This window comes from Myotis nattereri (assembly GCF_964212035.1).
Source record: "Myotis nattereri genome assembly, chromosome: 1".
Classification (NCBI taxonomy): domain Eukaryota; kingdom Metazoa; phylum Chordata; class Mammalia; order Chiroptera; family Vespertilionidae; genus Myotis; species Myotis nattereri.
Window position 1 is genome coordinate 185,948,863 of NC_138075.1, and position 22,620 is coordinate 185,971,482.

Sequence of the window (22,620 nt, forward strand, 5' to 3'; positions counted from 1 at the left end):
CAAAGCAACAATAATCAAGATGCAGTAGTACTTAGTATAAAAAGATATATAGACCAATGAAGCAAAATAGAGAGCTCAGGAACAAACCCTTATGTATTTAGACAAATGATTTTTGACAAGGGAGCCAAGACTACACAGGGAAAAAGGAGTCTCTTCAAATAGTATTGGGGAAATTGCAAAAGAATGAAGTTGAACCCTTACCTTATACCATATATTAAAATTAACTTAAAATGAATTAAAAACCTAAATATAAGACCTAAAACTGTGAAACTCCTAGGAGAAAGCATAGGGGGAAACATCAGGACATCAGGTTTGGCAGTGATTTCTTGGAATTAACTCAAAGCATAGGCAACAAAAGCAAAAATAGACGAAGAAGATTATATCAACCTAAAGCTTCTGAGCAGTAATGAAAACAATCAACAGAGTGAAAAGGCAACCTACAGAATGGGAAAAAGTATTTGCAAATCATATACCTAACAAGGGTTTAATATCCAGTGTGCATTAAAAAACTGATACAACTCAACAACAAAATACCAAATAACCTGATTAAAAGGAATTAGAGATTTCTCCAAAGGAGATATAAAAATGGCCAACTAGCATATGAAAAGATGCTCAACATCACTACTAATCACAAATCAAAACCACCCTGCCATTTCACACCCATTAGGATTGCCACTGCCAAAAGCATCCGTGAGAATGTGAAGAAATTGGAATCCTTGTGCACTGTTAGCAGAAATGCAAAATGGTGCAGTCATGATGGAAAACAATGCAGTTTCCTCAAAAAAATTAATAGAATTACCATATGACTCAGCAATCCCACTTCTGTAAACAGACTAGGCCAAAAGTAGGTTTTCAGTTTTTATTATGGAAAATACAATAATTAATAATTAATACAAGAATAAACTCTGTTTCATGTGCTCATAACTGTAAACCTACTTTTACCCCAACCTGTATATATTCCTAGGTACTCAAAGCAGGATCTTAAGAGATATTTACACATCCATGTTCATGGCAGCATTATTCACAATTGCCAAGAGGCGAAAGCAACCCAATATCCATTGACAGGTGAATAGATAAAGAATGTGATATACACATACAATGGAATATTATGCTGCCTCAAAAAGTCTAGTCACATGCTATTACATGAATAAACCTTGAGGACATTATACAAAGCAAAATAAGCAGTCACATACAAATACTGTATGATTCTAGTCATATGGAGTGCCTAAAGTAGTCAAAATCATAAAAACAGAAAGTAAAAACATGGCTGCTAAGGAAGGAGTGCCAGAATCAGCATTTAATGGATCTAGAGTTTCAGTTTTATAAGATAAGAAAATTCTAGAAATCTGTTACAACAATTTGAATTTACTTAACATTACTGAGTTATACACTTAAAAATGAGTGAGATGGTAGTCCAGCTGGTGTGGCTCAGTGGTTGAGCATTGAGCTATGAACCAGGAGGTCAAGGTTAGATTCCTGGTCAGGGCACATGCCCAGGTTTTGGGCTCAGTCCCCAGTAGGGTGTGTGTGGGAGGCAAACGATCAATGATTCTCCCTCATCATTGATGTTTCTCTCTCTGAAATCAATTTTAATACATATATATATTATTATATATGTATAAATGGTTAATATAATAAATTTATTATTATGTTTTTATCACAATAAAGAATATTTAATTATATAGAACATATTCCTGATACATTAAGTGAAAAGATAAATTTATCAGCAGTATAGCATAATCCCTTATAAAATACATAATTCGCTGTAAACCATATAAAATATGTGAGGGTTTCATGCCCTAACATCAACTGTATTAACACTGTGGTTTAGGGCTATAGGTCTTTACTACTTTATTTCTACTATAGTTTGTAAGTTGATTTATAAAAAAGTTTAAGAAGATTATGAGAGGCCCCCAAAATACCACATTGGTCTTTTTTTTTTTCCTTTTTTTTTATTATTAGTTAAGGTATTACAAATGTGTCCACATCCCCCCATTAACCCCCAACCTCCCCCCCCACATTGGTCTTAAACAGAGAGATATTAGTGCCTTCTTTATTGCCATTTTATTTATTTTTTAATCCTCACCCAAGGATATGACATGTTTTTATTGACTTTAGAGAGAGAGGAACGGAGAGACAGAGAGAGCAAGAGAAACATCTATGTGAGAGAGAGAGACATCAATCATTACCTCCCCTATGAGCCCTGACTAACTGAAGATCAAACCCACAACCTAGGTATGTTCCCTGCCCAGGAATTGAACCCACAACCTTTTGGTTTATGGGATAATGCTCCAACCAACTGAGCAACCTGGTCAGGGTTTAAAGGCACCCTTCAACTATGTAGATCTGGCCCAAAGAGAATGTGAGTACTGAAAATTTGAAAAAAATCATTGGGGACGACTGAATTTTGAGTAGTAGCTTCAGCACATAGGCTCCATTGCAGAGCAGATGTGCCCCGTGCAGCTGTTAAGGATGAATTGTTGAAATTATGGTATTATTTGTCTAGAGTGTTTGCTCATAATGAAACCAAGGAAACTGAGATTTGGAGAAAGCTAACCGATTTTTTTTTAACTGTCTAGCCATCTCATAAAATTAGCCCAAAAAGCACCTACTGCTAATCTGGAGGATGTTTTGCCACTCGCTGAAGATGTTACCACAATCCTCTCCAAGTGCTGTGGGTCTACCTCTGAGGACTGCATGGCCAAGGAGGTAAGAGAATCCCCATCATCATTGTTGTTGTCGTCATCGTCATCATCATCATCATCATCATCATGATGTGCCACACACTAAGTGGCAAGCACTCTTCTAAGCTGCTTTTTATATGTATCATCTCAATGATACCTACATATATCCTATGAAACTTAAATACATTAAATCCACTTTACAGATGAGAAAACAGAATAGTAGTAAGGGTCAATAATTAAAGTCACACAGCTGGTAAGTAGCGAAGTCCACACACAAAGACAAGGTTATCTGATTCCCAAGAACTTAGTGCACCTGCAGAGCCTGGTACCACATCACTAGCCACATATAGTTATTTAAGTTAATTATTATTAAACTAATGACATTTAAACTTCAGTTCTGCAGTCACACTAGCCCCCATTTCAAATGCTCACTAGTATTAGTACAGATACAGATAATTTTCATCATCATCATATAGTAAAGTTCCATTAGACAATACTGCAACCTTTGCACTATTAGAAATTATTATTGTTCTTATTATAACTGTCAGAATTTGATGGTCAGTTCAGGTTTTTCCACCGTTTTTCATTTGCACAATACTTTCAAGTAGATATGAGTTTGAACAGTTATTTTAGATAAAATCACTCTCATTTATCTAAAGTCTATGGATCTCTTCAGGAACAGCAATATTGTGCTGCCTGGTCTTTTCCCATTAAGAATATGTGTCTGTGTTAATGGGTCTTTTCTATAACCTGACTTATAATGGCTAAGTCATTAATAGGTCTCTCTCTCTCTCTCTCTCTCTCTCTGTCCCTCTCTCTCTGTCTCTCTCTCCCCCCCCCCTTTTCTCCTTCTCAATATATCTATATAAAATATACTACATTGATCTTCTAGGTATACTTTACTTTTATCTAACTAGTCCTCTATTATTGGGTTTAGGTGTTTTGTTTTTTTGTATTTTAAGTGACTCTGTCCTTAAGAGTCTTATAACTAAATCTTCTCTTCACCATAATTATTTTCTGAGGATAAATTCTTGGAAGTTAAATTGTACATTTGAATTTTAGTACATAGTGACATATTGTCCTCCAAGAATATTATACCAATTTACTTTCTAAGAGCATTCCCACTGACTTTTTTATACTCTCTGCCAATGCTGGTAAGGCTGTGTTAACCTTCCTTACTTTGGATCTACCAGAAAACTAACAATGCATAAAAATCACAATTGCTTTTGTAGCTGCCTGAACTCACAGTAAAAGTCTGTGACAACTTATCCACAAAGAATGATAAGTTTAGGGACTGTTGTCAAGAAAGAACACCCATGGACATATTTATGTGTGTCTACTTCACGCCAGCTACTCAGCCGCCAGAGCTGCCAGAAGTTGCGTTGCCCACAAGTAAAGATGTGTGTGGCAAGGGAAACACCAAAGCCATGGACAGGTAATAGAGATGATCTAATTATCTCCTTGACAGTATGGATATTCACTGGCATTAAATTACAAAGAAACTAGATGGGGAAGAAATGGTAAACCTTTACCTGGCATGACTAAGGAAAGAATTAAAATAAATACACCATGAGTTGCATATACTATGAATAGTATATGCACATTCATGGCATAAATTTCACAAGTAGGTCAAATTGCCAGAAAAACATTTATCAATATCAGAGGGCAGAATTTAGACTGCACTGAAAATCTATAATTATCAAAATACTCATTGTTTTTATAAATCCATAGACAGCAATGGGATAAGATAATCAAAGAAATTTATGGAAATCTATTTTCACAGAATAGCCACATAAAGTACCTACTTGTAGCTTTATATAGAATTAATTGTGATATAGTTACACAAAGGACAGTTCCATATGCATTTGATGCTTTTGATAGAATTGTGTTATAGTTACACATGGACAATTCCATATGCATTTGAAGTAGACATATATAATGTAGTATGTGACTATAGATATAGTACAGACAGAGCTTTAGTTCAGTATTAACTAGTCACAATAACTTTAAAGCAACTATTAATAACTTGCATTTCAATGAGAATATTATTTTGAATCCAAAACTTGCTGATTTGGATTCTGTTTTAGCTAAACCTTTTATTTTTAATTAAAGATACAGAAACCAGGTGCTCTGCCTTTGTTATAGATGCAAATTTCAAAACATGATACATATTCACAAGTATACCCATGCATGTTAAAGTTCATCTTCTTTCTCTCTCATGCCAGGTATACATTTGAACTATCTAGGAGAACTGATGTCCCAGAAGTATTTCTCAGTAAAATACTTGAGTCAACCTTCAAAAGCCTGGGAGAATGCTGTGACTCTAAAGATCCTGCAGTCTGTTTTGATGCTAAGGTGCAGTTTGCTAAATTTCTCCAACAACCCGGTCTAATTCAAGCTGTTGGCAAACTGGAGCTTATGGGCCACAGTTAGACTATTGCCTGTTTTTGTACAGCCTGTGAGCTAAAATGGCCTTACATTTTTAATGGCTTTAAAAAAAGATTAGCATTTCATGACATTAAAATTATATGGAATTCAAATTTCAATGTTCATACATAAACATGCTCACTGTTTATGCATTGTTTATGACTGTTTTGTGCCATAACAGCAGAGTTGAATAGTTACAACAGAAACTATATATTGCCTACAAAGCCTAAAATTTTTACAACTGGGCCTCATACAGAAAATGTTTGCCAATGGTCTGGTATAGATTAAACACTCTTACTGACGGGTTACATGGAATTCTGATTTTGCACCTCCTGGAACAGGGCTAAGATAAACATTTTTGTGTAATTATTGTTTTCTTACAGGTTCCACAACTGAAGGAGGAACTATCTTCTTTCATTGACAAGGGACACGAACTATGTGCCGATTATTCAGAAAACACATTTACTGAGTACAAGAAAAAGTAAGGGACTAGTTCTACTTGTGTGCCCCAAATTGATCAATATGGCCTGGTATTGTAGTTTGAAAGCATATTGAAGACTTAAGATGTGCTAAGTGAGCAATAAAAAGAGGAGGTTCAATTAAAATAGTTTGTTTTTAAAAGTAGTTAGAATCTATTATCTGTGTAAGAAACAGCTATTTTGGGGGGAGGGGGGGAAAGGAAGTTACATATATCAGCTTAGAACACAGCCAAAAATGAATAAATTACAAGATCTGTAATGACTTGATTAAGAAAACAAAATTGCCCTAACTGGTTTGGCTCAGTGGATAGAGCATCGGCCTGCGGACCAAGGGGTCCTGGGTTCGATTCCAGTCAAGGGCATGTACCTTGGTTGCAGGCACATCCCCAGTAAGAGGTGTGCGGGAGGCAGCTGATCGATATTTCTCTCTCATCGATGTTTCTAACTCTCTATTCCTCTCCCTTCCTCTCTGTGAAAAATCAATAAAACATATTTAAAAAAAAAAAACAAAATTAAGTTTGTTAACATTGTTGCCCTAAAACAATCTGTAAATTTTCCTATATATAAGAAACTATAAAACTGCTGGAAAATGTTATCTAACTTAAAACTATTTTGTCTGACAAGAGGACCCAAACTTTCAATTAAGTATAGTATTACCCATCACCAGTATGTAGTCTCTATAAATTGTAAATATACCTGTTAATCAATCATTCATAATGTACAGTAGTCATTTTTCTCCATTAAGAGGAGAAGGCATTTCTTTACAAGTAGGTTTTTTTCGTTAAAATAAGGAGCCATAATAACGAAAGCAGTTTTACTGGGTTCCTGGAAAATGTCTCTGTTGAGAAGACACTGTCATTCTGTTTCATTAAGTCAGAGGTTCTCAACCTGTGGGTCGCGACCCCATTGGCGGTTGAACGACCCTTTCACAGGGGTCACCTAAGACCATCCTGCATATCAGATATTTACATTATGATTCATAACAGTAGCAACATTACAGTTATGAAGTAGCAACAAAAATAATTTTATGGTTGGGTCACAACATGAGGAACTGTATTTAAAGGGCTAGAAGGTTGAGAACCACTGCATTAAGTAGATGCCTTAGATCTGTTTCACAGTGTCTTGAACAACACAGGCCTCAAGTCAGCACAAATAAACTCCACAAAAAGACCTTCCGAAAGAATCCCCAGAGCTGGACACCTCCTTCAATGACCCCCATGAAATCAACCTTAGCAAAGCTGTAACAGAAAACATAAAAACAGTGAAAGCCTTAGGTGCAAAATTGTTTAACATTTTATCAGAAAATTATATAATGCAATAATATGAAGATAGCATAGAATAATGTTAAGCAGATAGTGCAAGATTAAGTTTTTCCCAACAGTTTTGAGCACCAGGTTTGCCTGGGGCAATTGAGTGATAATTTATATAATCTTAATTCCATATGAACATGTCCTAGAATTGAATTTAAGGTTGTGAAATTAGAGAAGATTGGGGCTATTCCATCTAAGTATTTGAAATCCTTACTTTTTTCTCTCACCCTCTGAGTTCCTTCTGGTCTCACTTGCCTTTCCTTACAACTGGAACCAACTCGTTTCAATAATGCTTTCAGGAGCAAACTAGTCCCCTGACCCTCTTATCCCTTCCCAGCATTCATCTTGCCAAGCCCAACCCCAACTCCAACTGGAGATAAATTTGGGTCTCTTCCACCTCCCATTGCCTACTACTGGGCTGGCAAATATTCCTGGAGAAAGTCACAAAACCAGGCTGAGTGTCCACCATGAGGGTAGAGTTACCAAGATCGTAGACAGTTCAAACTGGGAAAGAATCAAATGAATTCAAGTCCCATACCTCCTTGGCAGTGAGATGGAGTGCTGGCCCATAGCAGAACTAAAAACAAGAGCCAAAGATTCCTGACCTCGTTTTCCAGTATAGTTGGTGAGGCAAACTGAGGGGGAATTTGTTCAAAATAGGAGAGGAGAAAAAACGCATTACCATGGCATGAATTTCTATAAGGGAAAAGTCCTTGCAGGAGCTTGAAACTTAGAAGTGGAGAGAAGGTGAAAGGTTAAGGAAAGCAATGAAGTGATCCACGATGATGTAACCGAGGGAACAAAAGGGGGAAAGTTGGAATTCAAGGCAGCAGCACTTTGTGCGTTTACTTTCTCGATCTTAAAAGAGGCACAGATTTTACTTTCTAATCTCAAATTGAGTCATTAAAGATAGTTCCCCAAATAGAAACGTAATTTTCTTGAGAGGAGCAAGTACTTCTATTCTCATTTTTTATTGTACCAGATCTTAAGTGGCTAGCTTTTGCATTAGAAACCTTTATAGAATACATCTAGTAAAACCTTACCCAAAAATGGTCTTTCAGACTGACAGAGCGATTGCGAGCAAAACTGCCAGATGCCCCAGACACGGAACTGGAAGAACTGGTTGAGAAGCGCTCAGATTTTGCCTCCAAGTGCTGTTCCATCAACTCCCCTCCCCTCTACTGTGACGCCAAGGTAAGAAGTTTGATAATCCATTATTCCTGCACAGTTTTTAAAGACTCGTGCACTCAGATTTACTCATTTATTTTTGTGATTGAAATGTCATTGTGTCTTTTCCTGGTGCTGTGATAACTTCGTTGTATTCACAATGAAAGAAAAATGACTGTTTTCATGCTACGCTAATTCAAAACAAATTGAGGGAGTTGCAAATCTTAGGACATTTTATACTTTTAAAGGAAAAAAGTGAGAATACAGACAGCAAAGTGCAGTGTTTTTCAAATTGTAGATTATAACCTATTAACAGCTTTTTTAAATGAAAGAAGAAAAAAAGACAGTAGGAATATTAATCCATCTAATAGAGTGTGGTTAAATATTTGTGAAAATTTTATTTCATATATATATATATATATGTGTGTGTGTGTGTGTGTGTGTGTGTGTGTGTGTATGTATGTTCATATGTATGTATATAGATAGCAATTGGTAGATTGATTTTTTAAAAAGACACAGAACTGCCACTTGACCCAATGATCCCACTTCTAGGAATATATTCTAAGAATCCCAAAACATCAATCAGAAAAAATACACAGACCCCTATGTTCATCACAGCACTATTTATAATAGCTAAGATCTGGAAACAGCCCAAGAGCCTAACAGATGAGTGGATAAAAAAGATGTGGTACATTTACACAGTGGAATACTATGCGGCAGTAAAAAAGAGGGACCTCTTACTCTCTGAGACAGCATGGAGGGACCTGGAGAGTATTATGCTAAGCAAAATAAACCAGAGAAAGACAAGTAATACATGATCCCACTGATATGTGAAATATAATGATCAAAATAAACTGATGAACAAAATAGATCCAGAGACACAGAAGCATGGAGCAGACTGATGAATCTCAGAGGGAAAGGGGCAGAGAGGCCAGGAAGAGATTAACAAAAGAACTTATATGCATATATGCATAGCCCATGGACACAGACAATAGTGTGGTGAAGGCCTGAGGGGAAAGTGTGGGGTGGAGAAGGTCAATGGGGGGAAAAAGGAGACCTCTGTAAAACTTTCAACAACAAAGATAAAAAAATTTTAAATGCAATAAATGAGGAATTTTAAAAGAAAAATAGATGCTTTCAGGAAAAATGGATCATACCATACCTTATATCTTAATTATTAATTATTTAATTTTCAATTAAATGTATTGGGGTGACATTGGTTAATAAGATCATATAGGTTTCACGTGTATATTACTATGATACATGTTCTGTACATTTCATTGTGTCCTCACCATCCAAAGTCACATCATCTTCTCGCACTATGTATTTGGCACCCTTTACCCTTTAATTTAATTTGCTTCAATGTAACACAAGGAAAAGAAATGCAATTTAATTGCTAAAGGTTACACAAATATTTCTTTACCATAAGAGTTATTTTCTAAAAATTAAAAAATATATACTAATATTAAAATGCTGGAGTCATTTTTTATTACAAGTTTTTCTTTTAGACACTACCAATTGGTTTCCAACTCTGAAAGATAAAGAAATTTGAACTCATATTTTCTAGTTTCCCTCCCCACTCCTCCTAATTTGTTAGTTCTTGGGTTCATCTTTCTTTAAACATAATTTCCCTACCTCTAGCCCCCAGATCCCTCCCATTCCTGTCTCCCAACTTCCCTCACCCCGTCTCTGAATTCTCTTTCTCCCTTACATGTAGCTGCATAATTGCCAGATCATTTATTTTTTATCTTGCGAGGCATTTTCTGTTGGAGGTGAATTATTGAATTCCTTTCACCGAACCTGAGCTTATTAGTTTCCTCCTATAAAACTAACGTGAGGTTGGTACTTGGTGTTCTAGCTTTGTGTAGACTGAAGGAGTGGAGGACAGAGGAGAGCCCAGTCAGGCTGTGTGATCCATTGCTGGTAGACCTGATCTCTGATTACTCCAACGTTTTGTTACATATTTTACACTAGGATTTCCTCCACCAACTCAGTTTCTATCCTATATCATGGGGAGATGTCTGTTAGCCTTTCTCATATGCATTAAGCCCATTTATTCACATCATCCACTTGACCTGTAACTCTCCAGCAGTCAATTTAATTACTAGAAGAATTGAAAGATAAGAACAGCACTTTCATTCACTATACTGCTAACTTGGAGACATAGTGACAATTCCAAGAATTCTGTTGTCTCACCCATTCCATTTCTGGCATATAGATGCAAGGCTAAGATCAACTGGATGCCAGATGCCATATCAAAATACTTTCCTCTTTTGCCTACTTCTTTTTTTTTAATATATTTTTATTAATTTCCGAGAGGAAAGGAAAAGAAAAGAGAGATAGAAACATCAATGATGAGACAGAATCATTGATTGTCTGCCTCCTGCAAGCCCCCCACTGGGGATTGAACCTGCAACCTAGGAATGTGTCCTTAACCAGATTCAAACCTTGGACCCTTCAGTCCACAGGCTAACACCCTACCCATTAAGCCAAACCGGCCAGGGCATGCCTACTTCTTTCTGAAGTTCATGATATTAAGTTTCATCCCTCCCCCACTCTGGTGGTGGCTGAGATTTTTTTGAGTGGGTTTTATTATTGCTTGTCATGTGTTAGATAAGTATCATTTATGATGCATTTTTTACTCATTTTTTGCACATAAAATAATTTACCTACAATGTAAAAGCAAATACCACTTACTCTAATTAATTAATGCCAATTAGAAGCTTTACCTGTAAGTTAAAGAATGTTTTCCCCCCAAGAAGCCATATGAATTTTTATTCATTTATTAAAACATAAAAGCAATGAAGCTTGGTTTCATTTTATTGTTCTATTATTTTTAATTCTGTTTCTCTTATTTATTGTTGTATTAGAGCACACTTAAAATACCCAAGAACCTAATTTTAAAAGTCATATAAATCTGGGAAGAAAACTATAAGAGCACCTATAATTTTTCACTCAGTAATTCCTTCTGGAGATCGTTCAACCTCCATTTAAATATCTACACTCAATTTTCTCCTTGAGATAGCCTATTTCATTGCCAGATAGCTTCTCTTATGAGAATATTATTCTGCTAATTAAGCCATGATATTCCCCTCACAATTTCTGTTGAGTCCAGTCTGGCTTTCTCTATCAACCAGAAAAAGTCTATTCTGTTTTTAATAGCAGCTTTTTAAAAATATCTGAAGTGACTTTTAAAAAATTGGGCTGTATAAAGTCTGGAAGGTGGAGGCGGGTGTGGGAAGAAATCAGCCAAACAACTTGTATGCATATGGACACAGACGATAGTGTGGTGAAGGCCTGGAGCGGGGCAGACTAGAAGGGGACAATGTGGGGGGGGGGGGGCGGGTGAGGGGGACATATGTAATACTTTCAACAATAAAGGTTAAAAAATAATAATAAAATAAAAACTTGAACTATGCATACCAATTCTCTTAATAATTTAGTGATGTTTTGTTTTTCACTGATAGTGTCTAATAAAGTCTTAAAATGTCTAACAAAGTCTTAATCTATTTGATAAATTGAGTTATATCATCTTGTTCATTTTTTTATACTCTTAGAGACTCTGATTTCTCTTCCAATTTCTACATTTACTCTCTAGTCCCAAATCTAATTGCTAATCTTATTTGTAAATATTTATAAAGTCAGAATTCCAGATGAAATGAGTACAGTAGGATACATGCCCATTCTTTAAATCTGGCTGATAAATATATATTTATCTTTTATTAAAATTCACACCAACTAAAGTTCTAAACAAACAAAATAAAACAAACCCGAAAGATCTAGAGTGTTGGGATATTTTTGTCATTATTGACATGAAAACATTTAGCATTAAACAAATTGAGCAGTTCCTTCCTTTCCTACCAGTTTGCTTTTGGTAATATAATAGGCAAATTTAGGTTGCCTTATCCCCCAAAAATAAAATCATCTTACCAGCAGAATTTGCTCTGAGGATCTAATTCAGTTATTAAAATGGGGGGAAGTCTGAATATTTTTTTACATTCTGTCAAATATATCACTTTTGCAACTCTTCCCCAGTCCCTGTGATCCCTAATAAATACAGTTTCCTTTTATGACATCATACAAGACAAACAGCTTTATGCACAAAATGCGTGCTTTCTCCCCTCAGGCATCTTGTTTTTCATTTCTTTGAGTTGCTTTTCAGTGTGAATTTCATTGTAACATATTGTCATTTAAAAACCATTTTCAACTACAATGATGAGAAGGCAAGTGTTTAACTTTCTATTTTCTTGCTTGAGGAACCAGTGGTACTACTGAGTAGCCAATCTTTCAGTAACTGCTAAAGAAGGGTGAGGTGAATGGAGCCATGGAGACACTTGTGCACATATGATTACTTAGAGCGCTCAGAGGTTGGCCCTCCGCTGTTTCCATTAACCTTTTTGATAGTCTTTCTCCATTGATCTCATAGCTAGATAAGCAAGACCACCTCTGGTTTCTGACGTCATGTTCTGGTGAAATCTGGTAGAACAGCATTCACTTTAAAATTCTCAATGCTTAGTATGTATATTTGTCCCACTTACCCTATAACATTTGAATTGTAATTTATTATTAAATGTCCTTATCCTATATTTGCTTGACTAAATTTTTTTTTCCTTAAAAGTAAAGCCCATTCACTCCAAGTCATATTCAGGGTACATCTCTATCTGCCATTCTAACTTTACTTGGCACAGTTACTCAAAGCATGGCAAAAGGGGCATCTGAACCACAGGTGTGCTTCTTATATGATAATCTAGCCTTACCCTCACCCTGATCTTGAAATGACCAGGAAATAGAAAAACCAGTGCAATTTTCGTTTCCCTTCACCATGGAACTCTATGTTGCCATTGAGGTCCACTGACTACAGAAAAATCTTCTGCTGCAAAATTAGACTTGAAATTATTTTTTCTCTCTCCACTATCATTCAGGCAGGGCATCCTTATGATGCTTCTGAGAACCCATTACTATGCTTCCACTAAAATGTTCCAAGGAGTGCTAGTAGGCATCAACTATGATTTCCCAAAGCATACAGAAAGCCACGCTACATGCTGGAGGTGATCATTAAAATCTTGAAAACAGAGACAAATGCAAATAGCCAAGTGGGCACTGGGCAAAGAGGACACTATCTTTTCCCCTTTCATGCCCTCCCCCGCTCCCTCTTTCTTCCTTTTTCATGTTTCAGGAAAAGCTGGCATATCCACTAGAATTTCTCTCTCTGTATATAACTAGATTTTGTGATACTCAGTGTCATAGTTAGCATTTATTAAGTCAATACTATTTGATAAGCAGAATATTAATAACCTTCCTAGGCAGAATATTAATAGCCTTATACATTTACTAGAGACCCAGTGCATGAAATTCCCCTCAGGCCAGCCTACACCCTCTCAAATCCGGGACCCCTCAGAGGATGTCTGACAGCCAGTTTAGGCATGATCCTGGGGATCGGGCCTAAACCAGCAGTTGGACATCCCTCTTACAATCCAGGACTGCTGGCTCCTAACTGCTCACCTGCCTGCCTACCTGATCACCCTTAACTGGCCCCCTTGCCAACCTGATCACCCCTAACTTCCCCCCACCACCAACCCGGTTGCCCCCAACTGCTCCCCCCTGCCGGCCTGGTTGCCCCTAACTACCCTTCCCACCGGCTTGGTTGCCTTTCACTGCCCCCCTCTGCCAACCTGGTCACCCCTCACTGCCCCCCTCTGCCGGCCTGATCACCCCTCACTGCTCCCTCTGCTGGCCTGGTCACCTCACACAGCCTGCTGCTCAGTCGTTTGGTCATCCCTCACTAACCCCCCTGCCAGCCTGGTTGCCCCACGCAACCTGTTTGGTCGTCTGTTCAGTTGTTTCAGATGTGATGGACCCTGGCTCTCTTTATATATATAGATGATGTTTATAGAATAATCGAAAAACAATTCTAAATGTTAGGTACCATTTTAATTCCCCTTTTACAGATGGGTTGAATGATATATACAAGATTGCAATATGTTTGAAAAATGATAAGTGTGTTCCACATGAGTCTGTTACTCTCCTTGTCATTGTCAGATTTCAGCCCTAATTTAATAACAAAAGCATAATATTGATATCGAAAGCCTATTAACTATTGGTTAAAGGGCAAAATTATTTTTTATTGTTAAAAATATCAAAAATGACCCAGGTCGGTAGTATCACTGAATTCCATTATCATATTCTACATTTTATCCTATGATTCTTTGATTTTCATTCTGTGTCATATCATCCTCTTCTACCCACACCTTAAATTTATATGTTTTCCAGAGAATTTTTTTTTCATGGTCTTCTTCTCTATACATGACATTACATTTTCTCCATGTGTTCTCATCCATGAATATGCCTTTAATCTCCAAATCTCTACCTTCAGTCAGGATCTCTCCCCGTAGTACCAAGCTGTTTATTCAAGTGATTAAGGGTTCTATTATCCCACAAGAAATTCAAACTCAATATGCCCCAAATATTCCCCTTAAAAACCTCTTCTGGTATTGCCTAAATTTATTACTATCATTATCATTATTGTAATAAATTAAGATACAAATAGTGATCCTTAATTTCTCCTTTTTCCATATACTAGTAAACCCAAATATATTCCAAATCCTACCAATTTTAACTCTATCTCTCAGTCCCACCTCCCAACTTCTTCTACATTACTGATACTTTTACCTGGATTATCTCTTCCCAATTGGTCTCTTATCTCCAGTCCTCCACATGCCTCACACCAATCCCATCTCTATACTAAGGCAAAATAACCTTTGTAAAACACAAAACAGTTAGTATGTTCCTCTAATTGCTCTACATCACTTCTAAATTGAAGTCCATTCTTTTTTTAAAAATCAAGAGAGTTTGGTCCTGTGTTTTCCTCTCCAGCCTGATTTATCACTGCTCCTATTCTTCCTGCTTTGATTTTCCTATACAACTTGCAGTTTTCCTAAGGCTCTTACCTAAGGCTCTTACCTAAACTTGCTCTTACCTAAGGCTTTTGCACATGAAGACTCATCCTGTATTGCCCTATCTTCATTCTATAACCTGGCTGTCTTTCATCAAGATTCAGGATTCAACCTAGATCTTTCCTCTGGGAATCCTTGCCTGGCACTCAAATTCTTCTGTTGCCCCTTAACATTCTTTCACACCTAATAATTAGCACTTATTTTTCTCTTGTCTATTTTTCACAGGACACTGTAAATTCTTCAAGGACAGAGACAGTGTAAAACTAAAAGTGAAGGATGGCCAATAAAAAGTTCAATATAAAACTGCATTTTAACAAGAATCCTTCTTTCTAATCAAGGTTCAAATTGTGTTTACCTTCATGATTTAGTAGTCTACAAATAAAATGTTTCATGAATAATTAGATAGCATTTTTTTTCCATTCCAGATTGATGCTGAAATGAAAAATAACCTACAGGGCTGATGAATATATATCATCTTAGGTAAGTATTGCTTGTAAAGGCAGAAAAAAACACACAAAAAAACCAAAAAACTATCCAGCTTTGTGCAATGTATTTTAAAAATCATAGAATAAATAATCCAATAGTGTTCTTCTCATTCTAACTATTCTCTATTCAAACTCATTTTACACTGAGAATATTAAGCATCTGGAAAAGTTAAGGAGCTTACACAAGTATACACAAACAACTTCTGGCAGATTTAGGACTAGAATCTGGGTCTCCAGTCTGGTACTAGATCCTATATAATAAAAACCTAATGTACTAGATCCTATATAATAAAAGCCTAATATACTAAGTGTCTGTCTGGTCATCCGGTCGTCTGGTCGTCCATTCAACCAATCAAAGCATAATATGCTAATGATATGCTAAGGCCGCCCAACCGCTCACTATGATGTGCACTGACCAACAAGGGCAGACACTCTGACCAGTAGGTTAGCTTGCTGCTGGGGTCTGGCAGATCAGGACTGAGTGAGATGGGCCAGACATGCTCTGGAGCCTTCCCGTGGCCCCTCCCTGGATGGCCTACCTCCTGCGTCCCTTCCCCTGCCCCAGTCATGCACCGGTGGGGTCCCTTGGCCTGGCCTGCACCCTCTCGCAATCCAGGATCCCTCAGGGAATGTCAGAGAGCCAGTTTCAGCCCAATCCCACAGGCCAGGCTGAGGGAACCCCACTGGGCACGAATTCATGCACTGGGTCTCTAGTCCATCATAACATCACATCTAAGATAATGACAGCATGGAGATCATTTCAGGCATTTTGATGCATTCAATAGAAAAATATATAAATTTAAAGACAGAGTCCACCAAGTGTTAAAGATAGCACAGTAGTTCTTAGGATGAAAGAAGATTCTGCAAATTAAAGCAATATTGTTAAAATATTATCACTTGCTTTTTTCCACATATTACATTTCACTCATTTAAAAATACTGGGAGATATTAAGAGTATGAAGTAGCTGAGACAGAATCTCATACCTTAAACTGATGATTATCTCAACTCTGCACATTTCAACAAAAATGTTTTCTCTCCAAATTCCACTGTATTCATTTTAAATATATTACTTCTGAGATTTAAAAAATTATAAAATTAATGGTTTTGGTTTATCTCAGATCTTAAGTGAGCTGAGCCTTTTCAATGATGCATACTTTTATTTTGCTGATTTACTGACAACATTCTCCAAAATTATATAGAAGCAAAAGCTATTGACTAGTGAAATTAAATCATTCCATCATATTCAGGTTTTCAACTCTCAACTATTTCAATTACCTGAAAGAGTGAAAAAGCAAATTAACACTCAGAGAGGCAGTACAATGGAGATGGTCAAGGAAACTCACTTCTGGAATTGCCCAATCTGGATCAGAATCCCCACTCCAACTATCTATCTTTGTGAACCTGAGCAAGTTATTTAAATTCCCTGAAGCTTGTTATTTAAATTCCCTGACGCTTGGAAATATCTACCTCTTAGAATTGTTTTAATGATTGAGTTGCTGCATATAAAATGCCTAAAAAACAGTAGCAGTAATACTAGTAAAACAGAATTTTTGGACTGGAACTCAGATTCTTTGTCTGCCAGAGTTGAAGAATGAATCCAGGGACAGAGGATAGTATAGCAAAGGTGCAGAGTTATTGAAGAACAAGTACAGATTCCCACGTGGGGAGGGGAAAAGAGTCCCACTGACTTCCTGTTTACATGGTTTATAAAGGCTGCAGTTCCTGTGTCCTGATATCCTCTCTGATTGGTTAATATTCCATTTCGAATTGGTTACTGTAGTAATTCCTGAGGCCCTCCTCCCTCATTGTCCTCCCATTCCCCTCCTTCATTTTGTAAATAGAGACCTTGTTTGGCTACTTCCAGTTCCCTTGTCTTATGAAATGTAGCTGCACTTGGCTTCCTTGTGTTATGGAAATGTATCTTCTCCCAGTCTGTAGCCCTGTGTTTTTTCCATGGACCCCACTTCAAAACATTCCCTAAACCTGCCTATATTCCCCTAAAATTCCTATTTCACTAGCAAAGTCTTTCTCCCTGCGGCTGCTTCTATGATTTTACTCTGACTAGAACAAGTAAGATCCCCAATGCAAAAGTGGTATGTGTTTAGTGTTAAGCAGTTTCTAAAACCATTTTTAGGCAAGCTAATGCTAGTTTTCTATTTGACAAAGATGCACAATAGATTCTTTTTTAAAAATTAAGTTATATAAAAGTTTCTGGACACAAAACTCCTATCCAGACCGCTAGTCAGAAAGACCAGAGTTAAAAAAATACAACCCACATATAGAACAAGGCTTATGCACTGCACTCGGCAACTATCAGCCCTCTGTCCCCATCCTGCTCTCAGGAGAACTTTGGCTTGTGTGAGGTCTAATGCCGCACACGATCCTAAGAGGAACGCTTCTCCTCAGTTCCTAAAACCAGTAAGCCGACTCTGGCTGGCTAAGTATTTCTTTCAGTGAATGCCCAGCCCTCTGCAGAGCTTTGAACAGTTTGTAGAAGCAGAATCCTTTGTTGCAGGTGTTCGCATTCTTAGGTTCACCTACAATTCGATGCTATTTCATTCTTAGCTAAACCATTATAAACTTGAGTTGTTGTCCTGACAGTTCTTGACCCTCTTATTTTTTCTTCAATTCCCTAAATTGATTGTGACCACATTTGCTGGCCCACTGGACAAGAGAATTACTGTCTCACAATAAGTCCCACAAAGCCAGTTATCTTTTCTCTTCAGCTTTAGAGAGGATTAATGTTCCCGGGGTTGCCAATGGAGGAAGAAGTCAGTTCTCACTGCACAATATGGTTGACTGAAAACATACTCCAAGTACCAGAATCACACTCAGCACAGCCAGGTGCTCACACTATGGGAGAAACCTCACTCCAAGGCATAAACTCCATGAGAACAAAGGCAGATGGAATTTCTCGCACTGTGCAGATAGAATTGAGATACAACTCCACTGTACTGTCTTGGAGAAGGGGTAGAAGACACATTTGCCTTATTACAAAGGAGGCGATTTGATAACAACTCCCATTCTGGGTTTTACTGAAATACAACTACTGAATATTATCTCAATCCTGGGACTGGAAGTCGGGGGAGGGGAGGCTCATGTGCTATTCATTGGTCACTGCCTTTTCTGCTCTGGCAGTTGAGTATTCACTCTCATAAAGCAGTAAGTTACACACATCCTTAAAGAAAGAAAGTGCACAATGTCCCTAAGTGTACATGATGGTTTTATATGCAGGTCTTGGGAATTACCTACATTTTTTATTCTGGACTCCTTAGGTGGGCAATGGGGGATACATGGGTCATGCTAGACAGGTTTATCTTGAAACAGAAAGATAACTTGACTGCTGAGCAGTGTTATATAATTGCTTCCCATTAGCTCTGTGTTTCTAACATTCATTTCCATTATTCTCATAGATCTAGAGCTGGAACCTTCCTGGAAATGCCATCTGAAGCCTAACCTAGGCCAAACCAGGGCTCTCAGGGAGACAACTCAGTACTCATGAATTTTCATCAGCTCCAATATCTTTGTACAATAAATATGATTTGCCATCAAAATAAATTGGAATACAATGCAAACCATAAATGTTTCTGGGGGTGATGTTACAGTGCAGACCTCCAGCAGTATTCTTGTGTGTGCCATGCCGGCACAGCCATGGGTGAACCTGAAAGGGGGCGGTGAAGGATGGAGCAGACAGACAAGAGAATAAAGCTGGGGCTAGGTGGGATGCTGCCCTCTCTGATGGAGAGATAGTGCCACAGTCTGCAAACTGAGTCTTTATTTTATAGCCAGAGTATTGGCCTGGTGCACGAAATTAATGCACGGAGGGGGTGGCTCCCTCAGCCCAGCCTGCACCCTCTCCAATCAGGGACCCCTTGGGGGATGTCTGACTGCCAGTTTAGGCCCAATCCCACAGACAGTTGGACATCCCTCTCACAATCTGGGACCGCTGGCTCCTAACCACTCACCTGCCTGATTGCCCCCAACTGCCCTCCCCTGCCAGCCAATTTGGTTCTGATTGGTCGGTTTATAGCCAGTCAGCGTTGAAAGCTCCACCTCCTAGGCAGCCATTGGCTCCTCACAGTTGACCCAGATTTGGTTCTTTTGGGGGTGGGAGGGCCTGTTTATTAAGTGGTTATTACAGGGGTCAGACCACATAAGTGGTGTCAGCCCCGGGAATGCGACCTCTCAATGTTGATCACAAAGCCCCCAAGGCTGGTCCTGGTGAGCCCCAAGCTCAGAAATGAAACTGAAAGGCCTTGGTCACATGCTGCTTCCAGGCGCCCAGGCTGGGCAGCAGGGAGGAGATGCCCATGACATGCCAGGCCTCCCCATCGGACACCACCGAGATCTGGTAGGACAGCAGCTGCATGCCTGCCTCTGCCAGGAGCCCAATCATGGTAGGCAGTATGGCAGGGTTGGAAGAGGCACTTCTGGTCTGACGGCAGCTCCGTTGAGTGCCTGCAGCACAGGTGTGGTGCCCTGGACCAAGCCCACAGCCTGGTAGGGGGCACCTGCCAGGGCCACGCTCAGGGGGCCTTCCCTGCATCCTTGCTCTCCTAGCACAGTGGGGTTGTGGGAGGTCGTTACATTGAGGCCGCCCTCCTTCACCAGCAGCTTGGCGTTCACCAAGTTCACATCCGCACGATTAGAAGCATCTTTGAGGAGGTCGACAATGACTTCGGGGCTCAGGCAGTCCCGGCATGCTTCAGGGATAAGCCTGCATTACCACCTGGATGGTCCCTTTGGGGGACCCTGCCCAGGCTCGCATCAGGGTCCCCAGAGCTTCGGCCAGACCGAGCCAAGGTTTGGTGTGCGGAGAGAAAGCGCGGGTAAGGGCCTGGGCACTCACGACCCCCGCGAGGGCTCTGCCCTCCACCATGTCCACGAACTGGACAGCGATCTCCTCCCGGCTGCGGCTCTGGGCATCCTTGGTGCTGGCGCCCAGGTGGGGGCAGCTGATGACGTTCTCCTGGTCCACCAAGGCAAGTCCCGGGGCAGCTCCTCGGTGAACACATCCAGCTCTGCATCCCGCACTGCCCCAACTGCAGGGCCCAGAGGAGGGTGCCCTCGTCCACGGTCCCTCCCCGGGCGCAGTTCACCAAGCGCGCGGGGCAAAGGTGCTGTCATTCAGCAGGCCTGTTGTGGAGGGCAAGAGAAGGGTGTGCACAGTGATGAAGTCACAGAGGGGCCAGATCTCCTCCAGGGGCAGCTGCTGAATGCTGAAGGAGGCCGAGACCTCTGGTGAGATGAAGACCCTACGTTCTTCATCCCGAAGGACTGCATCTGGATGGCCACCTCTCTCCAATCCCCCACAGGCCAAGAATTCCCAGGGTCTTTCCATTCAACTCGGTTCCCATGAACTTCTTTCAGTCCCATTTGCCATCCTTCATCGAAGCCATCGCCTGGGGAATCTGCCTGGCCAGACACATGATCATCCCATGGGTGAGCTCAGCAGCACTAAGACTGTTCCCATTGGGAGTGTGTGTTCATGACCAGGACGCCCTTCCTCGTGGCAGCCTCCAGATCCATGTTGTCCACTCCGGTGCCGGCCCTGCCCACCACCTGGAGCTTCTCTGCTGCATTGATGACTTCCCCAGTCACCTTGGTGGCCGAGCAGACAATAAGGCCTTTGCAGTCCTGCAGCTCCGCTATCAGCTCCTCTTTGCTCAGGTTCTGCTTCTCCACCACCTGAAGCCCTCCATCTTGCAGGATCTTCCGGCAGCAAGGGTCCAGGCTGTCACTGGTGAGCACTTTCTGTAGATTTGCAAAGGCCATTGCTGGAGCCAGCCTTGTGATCTACCACTCTCCCTGTACAGAAACACCTCTAAGCCCCCCAGATTTGGTTCTGATTGGTAAGTTTCTATGCCAGTCAGTGTCTCTGGGCTTATCAACTGGCCACATCAGAAAGGCAGGGCTGATCAGCAGCCCTTGTGGAGTCCTGGAGAAAAATGGAGGCACAGCTAGCTGCTGGCCAGACTCAGAGAGAAAGAGAAAGGCAAGTGCTGGTCAAAAGCTGCCAGAGGCAACGGATCAGTCCCTGCTTCTCTCTTCAGGCCTCTCGCTGGCCCTGATTTGCAGTCCCTTCAGCAGTCAGTGCTGGGGCACCTCACCTAAAGCAGAAGTAGTCAGCGGCGGGTTGCCATGGCAACTCAGCACTGACTAATGATCTGGTCAAGCTTTGGTCCTAAAAGTGTTACACCCTGGCTCATTATTGAGATTCCAGGAGGCAAAGTAAGGGTGTGGTCAAGATTTTTACAATGTTCTCTCAGGTTTTGAATCTACTCAATTACATTCTCCTGATCAAGCTTTGTCTCCTTGCTGTACCTCCTGTAGCCCATATCATTCAGCCATGTGGGACCACAGGTTCCGACCATAAGGTCAAGCTTACAACTACAGCCTTTGGCTTTGCCCTCCAAGCTAAGACTTGCATGTGGTTTTGCCATGAGAGGACCATGCCCTCTCATTAGTCCAAGGCTTGAACTTGTCCAAACATTGTAGCCGCTCTCCACGCCTGTGATTTTCACAAAGATACTATAGTAAACAGCCTCAACCTCACAGCCCCTTTTTTCTAGATCTCTGCTGGGTCTCTCTAAAATACTCACCACTTTAAGCATTCACTTTACAGTTCCCAACACACTCAGCTCCATTCCTTGATTGCTTCTTAGGCTTAGGTGGTATTAAGAAAAAGTTAGCCAGCTTCCACCAGAAATAGCCTAAGATAGCACACTTCTAAAAGGAGGAGGAGGAGGAGGAGGAGGAGAAAACTCTTGAGAATACCTTCTTGCTCCCAGCTGCAAATTGTATGCATTAGTTAGGTAGTACCTGCCTTGCAAAAAAATAAAAAAATCTTTGTGGGCTGAAAATGTTTAATTTTACTAAAGATTACCCCTAAGAGCAATTTATTGAGTCAAAGTTCTAAAGACATATTAATTTCAGCTTGATTTAATTATATAGATAGATAGATTATAGATTATATTCTATGTGCTTTCTTTGCCCAGAGAAAATGAAGGTGTTCTAACTTAACATATTTTGCTTTGAAAGAAAGATTCTTTTTTCCCCCCAAAATATATACCTCTCTGAAACCAATACAAATCAAGGAAAACCTATATTTATA

The 22,620-nt window shown here is 39.7% G+C and overlaps 1 protein-coding gene and 1 pseudogene across 2 annotated transcripts in view; one reads left to right on the forward strand and one right to left on the reverse strand.

Moving 5' to 3' along the window:
* The window catches only part of GC (GC vitamin D binding protein), a 40,774-nt gene extending 21,698 nt beyond the window's left edge, over positions 1-19,076 (forward strand). Inside the window, exons 7-13 of the mRNA XM_081099443.1 lie at positions 2,580-2,709; positions 3,917-4,119; positions 4,910-5,039; positions 5,495-5,592; positions 7,962-8,094; positions 15,446-15,500; positions 18,920-19,076. Of these exons, the coding sequence (XP_080955569.1) occupies positions 2,580-2,709; positions 3,917-4,119; positions 4,910-5,039; positions 5,495-5,592; positions 7,962-8,094; positions 15,446-15,481 (730 nt within the window). The 3' untranslated portion in view covers positions 15,482-15,500; positions 18,920-19,076. The remainder of the gene's footprint in view (positions 1-2,579; positions 2,710-3,916; positions 4,120-4,909; positions 5,040-5,494; positions 5,593-7,961; positions 8,095-15,445; positions 15,501-18,919) is intronic.
* A 664-nt stretch (positions 19,077-19,740) lies between these two features.
* LOC308524922 (D-3-phosphoglycerate dehydrogenase-like) lies at positions 19,741-21,281 on the reverse strand (annotated as a pseudogene). Its single transcript has one exon. The product of its transcript is annotated as a D-3-phosphoglycerate dehydrogenase-like (transcript).
* Positions 21,282-22,620: the final 1,339 nt, after the last annotated feature.